General features: G+C 45.0%; 2 protein-coding genes across 2 annotated transcripts in view; one reads left to right on the top strand and one right to left on the bottom strand.

Annotated features, from left to right (window-relative positions):
• The window catches only part of CUNH16orf87 (chromosome unknown C16orf87 homolog), a 26,356-nt gene that overhangs the window by 12,421 nt on the left and 6,644 nt on the right, over window positions 1-7,291 (bottom strand). The window lies entirely within an intron of this gene.
• The window catches only part of GPT2 (glutamic--pyruvic transaminase 2), a 26,947-nt gene continuing 26,149 nt past the window's right edge, over window positions 6,494-7,291 (top strand). The window contains exon 1 of the mRNA XM_008638805.2: window positions 6,494-7,231. Within this exon, the coding sequence (XP_008637027.1) occupies window positions 6,905-7,231 (327 nt within the window). The 5' untranslated portion in view covers window positions 6,494-6,904. The remainder of the gene's footprint in view (window positions 7,232-7,291) is intronic.

Here is a 7,291-nt window from a genome sequence, read left to right as displayed (position 1 = left end):
GGTTGAAGGGAGCCGCAATGATGAGGGGACCCCGAATGATGAGGGGAGCTGGAATGATGAGGGGAGCCGGAATGATGAGGGGACCCCGAACGATGAGGGGAGCCGGAATGATGAGGGCAGCCGGAATGATGAGGGGACCCCGAAGGATGAGGGGACCCGGAAGGATGAGGGGACCCCGAAGGATGAGGGGACACAAGTTAGGCACAGGACCCCGAACGATGAGGGGAGCCGGAATGATGAGGGCAGCCGGAATGATGAGGGGAGCCAGAATGAGGGAGCCCGGCATTGGCGGGAGCCTGACTGAAATGTCCGTGCCGTCAGGCAGCACCAAACACCATTTCTCTAGTCTCCATCTCAATTCAGAAAAAGACAAGCCGCAGCAGAGGGGGTTGTTTATCACCTGCTGCACTGGTGCCTTTCGGAGCCTGGTGGTCCAAGAACAGGGTGTGTGGCCATGCCTCTGAGTGGGGTCACGCTCACAAATGGGATGTTTTCGAGTACAATGCCCTCAGACAGCAGTATGCTACTGCCAAACCACTATCAGGACCAGAGCAACAGGAGCAGCTATCTCAGCAGGGCCTGAATTTCTGACACATCGATGCATTTATGTCCCAGCGAATATCCCCCAGATTGTCATGCCAGCCCTCTCCATCCTTACTTCCCATATAGTATGAGGAATAAAGAATCAAACATCGTTTGCAATGTCCTCTCCTGTGCCAGTACAACCTGGTTTTTTTGTCTTCCCCTTCCACCAGTCTCTGCCTTGAGCCTGGTTCCCACACAGGGCATGAGAACGTCCTGCTCTGTCCTTGTGAGCGCTGAGGCTCCCCATGTGTGTGGTGGTTTCTGGCTGTGTACACAGTTACTAGACTGGCTTATTTGCCCTTTTTCTTTCCTCCTCAGTATTTAAGTTATGACTCAGAGGGTGGATTTGTTTCCCTGTTCTCCCTGCATATTGTTTCCAGCCTATACCAGTCCAGTGGCGTAGGTCTTTCTCCAGAGATACACAAAGACAAGACAGGTTTATTTTCCATATAAACTCTGACTGCCGCCAAAATGCAGATGTGTTCTATGCAGGCACAACATCCAGATTTCACTCCTGAATCCACACCAAATCCATGCAACCAGGACCTTGAGTTTACATTTGGATTTTTAATTTTTTTTCCTTAACTGATAGGCCCCAGACATAGCAAAACATAGAAAGGTATTTGAGGAGGATTTAAAACAGCAGGGGGCTCTGCTGAGTATAGTAACAGTATCTAGTAAATAAATTAATCAATATACAAGAGAGCTCACAGAGATCTGTGACAATACCCTGTTTTTCTTTATAGTCAGTAACAGCTGTTCAACAACTCCATACAAACAAAAATGTTTTCCTTATTGAATGCGAACAAGATAGTTCCCAGCTAGAAAACTGATTTACCAGACACGTATTTTTCATGTTACTCTAATTTTTTAACACGTTAGTTTTGAGTTCTGAAAGTCCAGGACTATTTCTTTTACACAATTTCAGAGGTTTAATCCAGCACTGAGATTAAAAACAACAAATACCTTTTTAAGGGTACAGGTACCTTCTCTCTTAACAGAGTCAATGAGAGGCACTTTGCAAGACCAAGCCTCACTTAAAATGTGTTTTACACCAATTTAAAATAGAAAATAAAGAAAGTTATGCGATTTCTCTATCCCATCAAAAGCTACACACGACTTTGTAAGTACCTGATGGCTTATTTTCTTGGCTGTTGTCACCACAGACTCCAGCTAAGCTGAACGGCCTGAGATGTTTCGCCCATCACTGCCTGACACATCAACTGCCTGCACATCGCAGTATTTTGGTGTGCAACTATAATTTTACAAGGAAACAAAAAGTAGGAACAATTCACATATATAATCCACTTTAGAGTGGGAGAGAGATGCACTCCTGAGTTGTATTTCTGCTCACCACTCCAAGCAATTTGGAAGCATCCTACTCTCCTGCAGTGTCCCCTGGGACAGCTGACAGCCTTGGGCTCTGTCAGCCTCAAAGTGCTGACAAAATTTTGACAGCAAATTGAGAAATTAAATTCCTAAAGTGCTGTGCAACCTTGTGTCAAAAAGGTTATAAAACACATCCTGGTTAAGTTACAACTTCCTAATTAGGAAGCCATAATCAGCAGGGGTTTTATTCTTTCCACGGCCAAAGTACTATCTAGAGAATTCTTAAGTTATAGCTAAAATACAAGAATAGGATGTATGAGAGCAAAATTACAAATAATAGGAAGAGGTAGATGATAATAATTGCAATGTTACCATGAAGGCATTGAAGTTGTAATGTGATAATATTCAACTGGCAAGAAGAAAGTACTATATAAAAAATACATTGATTATACAAACAAGCTTTAATCCTATTTTATTACTCTGATTTTGGTAATTTTCATAATAACAATAGTTTGTAATACTTAATAATGTTACTGTGCTTCTCACCAGTAGATTTCAGGGCAGCTGTAATCTGAGTCCCCTCTGAGTCCTTTCATAAGGAATCAAAGTCGTGCCTAAAAAGTCCTTTGAGATTTCTTTACTCTGAACTTGGGTAAGAACAACATTTAAGCAGCACAAATGTTGGCTTCGCTGTCCAAGTACAGCTAAATATTGAGTGTTTCCCAGCTACAAAGCAATTTTTAATACAAAATGTTGTTCAGCATTGATGCCTCTTGGTTTCAGAAAGCCCAGGCTTAGGCTGGCTCCTGCCTCCAGCTCAGCTGAGCATATTAAAGCTTGCCTGAGAACAAAGGGCCACTGCCCCAGATTTTTAAAAAAAGCTTTTCTTAAAATACCAATAACTTAAACTATTTAACGGCAGTAGCACCTACTGTTCCCCCAAAAAAGGCTTCCAGCATTTTATTCTCACGTATCAGGCCTTTTTTGTGGGAAACTTTTAAAATCCACATGGTGTTCAGAACCATTTGGTTTCTACAAAATAATTTATTTTCACCAAAAACCTTACATTTTCATAGAGCGTCTTTTCAATTGGTTCTTATGAAGAGAATTCAATAGACTATTTTAAACATTCCATCTGAATTTGGTTTTGGGGTAGGAGGTTGAGCTTTTGTTTTGTTTTGTTTTTTGCTTATCATGAGATAATGAGAGTTGCTAAACGTTAAGATATGAAGTCACTTAACTGGCACTTTTGCAGTGGACTGCATTGAGCTTTGCACCAAATCTTAAAGATTTATGTTCAGTTTGAAGAACAGTAGGAACAGTCATTTCTCTGAAAATGCTGCTTGTACTCTGAACTGCTACCATGAGCAGTACTCCACAGGAAAAAAACATCCTCTCTACTCATACAACACAGAATACAGAAAACCTTGCTCTTTTTGTCTATACAAATCTAGTTTTCATTATGTGGTTTCCATTTACTTAGTGTGCTCAAAGATTCCTAAATATCATTAACAATACTTTGGCATTTTAAGCTATTGAGAGCAGTTTTCTATCTAGTGTCTTTATTTCAATGAAACAGCAGCAGCAGAATGAATGCTCAGTTACCACATGTCATTATTGTAATCATGGGGTTTAAACCATGCAACTATTCATGGCAAAGCAGCTTGCTGAAGGTCTGCTAGAATGGAAACATGTGAGAGCAGCTGTTAGTCTGTTTATCACCTTTATTTCTCCAAGTCTCCATCTATCTTTCCATGTATTTATACATTTGCTGTTGTTCTCTAGCCGGGCACCATCAATACGAAATTCATTCTTTTAGCTTCTTATAACTGCAAAAAAACCAGCCTGTGTCTTTATGACTAAAGATGGAATGTAACATGGAGATCAAAGGATCTTGGTAAGCAGCACTCTCCACCTCCTATGTCTAGTTTGTCTGAAACTTGGGTTCATACGATTTGCACATTTGTTTAGGAACAACTTTGCCTCAACATTGCAAGTTCATCCTACACTATTTACTTTCAGGAAAGCATCTGTATTAAAATAACCTTTGGAGATACATTTACCATGTGTAAAGAGAGAAATAATTTTCTCTAACACCACTTCATATTGCATTTACCATGGAAAGGCTTTATTTCATCCTATTTGTTTCCTGTGTGCATTTCTAACCTTAAGAAATTAACCAGACTATTGAATTCCAGTTTTGCATATATTTATTCCAATGTTTTACTAAAACCATTTTGGCTTGTGCAAAGTGCATTTGCAGGTGTCAAGCCTCATTCCAAGGCTGCCCTGTGTTACACACTAACCAGCAGCCTTATAAAATTTGCAAGCAAGGTCTGAGGGCTTGCTTGGATTGTCACCAGCAGAAACAGAGATGTCAGGGGATCTGTACCTTTACTTGTGGGGGATCAATCAGAGACACGGGGGCAGTGCTGGCTGGACACTTTCTGCTACACCAGCTGTTTCTGGGGGATGGATTGGGGGTGGAACAGCTGTGTGTGGACCAGGAGCAAAGGTTAACTTGTGTTCTTCCCCCAGCAAAATTAGTGTTTCCAAATTACAATCCAAACTTTGCTTTTAATAATCTGGGTAGCATTTCAACCTTGATTTCTAAGGAATCATGAAATACACTTGAATTAAGATACCTGGGAAGGCTACTTGTATACACTGAATGTAAATATTAGAATTTAAAATTTGAACATTTCAGGTAATCTGATTAAAGCTTACTATAAAATCTAGGCTGGTTTTGTGGTAAATCCAACCTTGACATGTCTTACCACAGCTTGAAGTATTTTCTTCTGAACTACTTTTTATCAAACCTAGAGAAAAGGCACCAAGACACTGTTTGTTAATTATCAATCAAACTGCCAGATTCAGAGAGCACTCAGCTTTCCAGGTACATGACTGATGACAACTTTAAAAGTAATGTGACAAAACATACAGGCTCCAAAACCTGACATTTCAAAAGTTAAAAAAGTTTAAAATATGGGGAAAAAAAAATCAGATACAATGTCCTGCAACAGTTACTGCAGCTTCAAGTAAACAAAAATGGACTTCTTGGAACTTGAATTTCTAACAGAGCACTCTATTGGGTCATTCTGTGGGCAGAATTTTGGAGGGAGGACAAGCAGGGTCAGAAACACTCCACATGGCCTTCACAAACTGAACAGTAAACAAGAAAAAGCTCTTAGTACAATCAGTACAATGACTGGAAACAAAAACAAATGAGTTTTCTGCACTACCTCAAGAATGTTCCTTCAGCACAAAAAACCATCCCATCTCTGTTATTTTGTTAACTATGAATTGACTAAAATCCTCAAGCAGCAATTATTTTTAAATTAGCACGGAGCAAGTGCTGAGAAATATTGCACTTGAAATAGAATAAGGACTGGAGCAAATTACTAGTGAAACTAAACACTCTGGCAAGCAGAAGCTTGTTAGAAAGAAGAAATAGTAAAGACAGAAAAAGGCTCAAGACATAATTGTATGTAATGAAATAAAATCAAACACAGCAAAAGCAGCTTCCTTGCTCTTCATCAGCCGAGGAAAAAACCAAAACAGAACAGAACCCAAGTCTCAAACCATCTAATTTAGGCACCTAAAATTAGGAAGCTGGTTTGCCATAGTCTCTCTAAGTGACGAAAAAGAAAGTAAAAAGAAGCTTCTACAAAAACAATTCACAAATAAGGTTGATTTACAGCCCAGGCTCTTACTCAGGGAGGTAACATTAGGTCATAGGAATATTCCTGACTGAATGATCCCTTATTCCACTCTCTGAGCACAAACAAGGAGGCTCTTCTGGGCACGCAGGACGGGTAAAAAGGGCCTTCTCGTCCCCACGGGCAGCAAGAAGGAGAGAGCATTTACCTCTCTCTTCCCTGAATTCTGCTGCTGTTGTATTTCATGGCAGACCTCCAGTGATTTGCTATGAAAGCTGAACTGAACCCGAGAGATAAAAACATTTTCATCATCTGGAAACAATGAGGAAACTGTGAAAGAGGACCGGCTTGTTCCTGCGGGAGGGAAGGATCAGGAGCAAATGCTCCCCTGGCAGAGTGACAGGGTGAGGGACAAGGCTCTGGCGCTCGTTCAGCCTCGCTGTCTGCCCGACTCTAGAGCCGCTCTCCAGCAGCCCCGCAACAGGTGACCCACCCGCAGACCCCACCGCGCACCCCGCGCCGCATTCCCAGAGCCACGCCAGGCTGCGAAACCAGCGCAGGCGGCCTTTTCCCCACGGACAGAGGAGAGTCGGCGTGGGGAACGCCGCACTTCCCACACCCAGAGCAGAAAAGCACACTCAGACAAAGGGAGCGCTCTGTGCGCGGGCAGGCGGCGGCACCGCGGGCTCTGAGCGGCAGCGACGCCTCCGTGGCACCGAGAACACTTGGCTTTGCCGTTCCCTTAGGAAAATCCCGCGCACTTGCCCTGACCCCGGTTCCCCCAGCATCTCCAGCAGCAGGAGCGCCCCGCCCTGCAGACAATGCGGGAGCGGCCCAGGGAGGCCTCTGGGTGCGGTAGTTCCCTGCCCACCACCTGATGCCGTGGGCAGGCGCAGCCGGGACTACATCCCCCACCAGGCAGCGCGCCCGCAGCCTGGCTGGTGCAATCACACCTTAGCACGTCCCGGGGCCGGGGCCAGCGCCGGCTGGGAGAAGGATGGGTTTGCCCGGGACTCTTCCAGAGCACTAGCGGGGGCACTTCTGTTGGGGACAGGGGGCTGCAGCGCTATTCGGATGCAATGGTGGGATCTATTGCTCCTGTGGTGGCATCGCAACATTGCAAGATCAGTTGTATCCATTGCAATTAAGTTTGTGGGATCTGGACATGAGAGGATCGAGCGTATACGAGTAACTGTGCCAGCTCTTCGGCATTTCTTCTGACTGCATCTCCTGCTCGCGTGCATCTGACTAGCGCCTGGTTCCGATTACAAAATACACCGATCCCCAGCACTTGTATCCTTAATTTGGCTTTGGGAACTACCCGAGCAACCATGCATCGGTTTGTCTTGGTTGCCAGGCAAGCTGCGGCAAGGCTGTGCGGCCGCGGGCCAGGGGTCTGCCGGGGCGGAAGGACGGACATGGCTCTGCGTTGCGCCGCTTCGCTGGCGGCCGGGCAGCAGCCGCGGGGTCCCCGGCGGGAGGGGACGGTGCGCTGGAGCAGCGCTGCCAAGGCCTCCGCCGTGAAGATCAACGAGAAGGCGAGCAGGGAGAAGATCCTGACGCTGGAGTCCATGAACCCGCAAGTGAAGGCGGTGGAATACGCGGTGCGGGGCCCCATCGTTCTGAAAGCCGGGGAGATCGAAAAGGAGCTGCGGAAGGTGAGGCAGAGGCGGCGGGGCGGGGCAGGGCAGGGCAGGGCAGGGCGCGCTCTCCGCAGC

Source organism: Corvus brachyrhynchos, unplaced genomic scaffold (assembly GCF_000691975.1).
Source record: "Corvus brachyrhynchos isolate BGI_N302 unplaced genomic scaffold, ASM69197v1 scaffold26, whole genome shotgun sequence".
Taxonomy (NCBI): domain Eukaryota; kingdom Metazoa; phylum Chordata; class Aves; order Passeriformes; family Corvidae; genus Corvus; species Corvus brachyrhynchos.
Note: the sequence above shows the minus strand (reverse complement) of the source record. Positions and strands in the feature narration are given on the sequence as shown.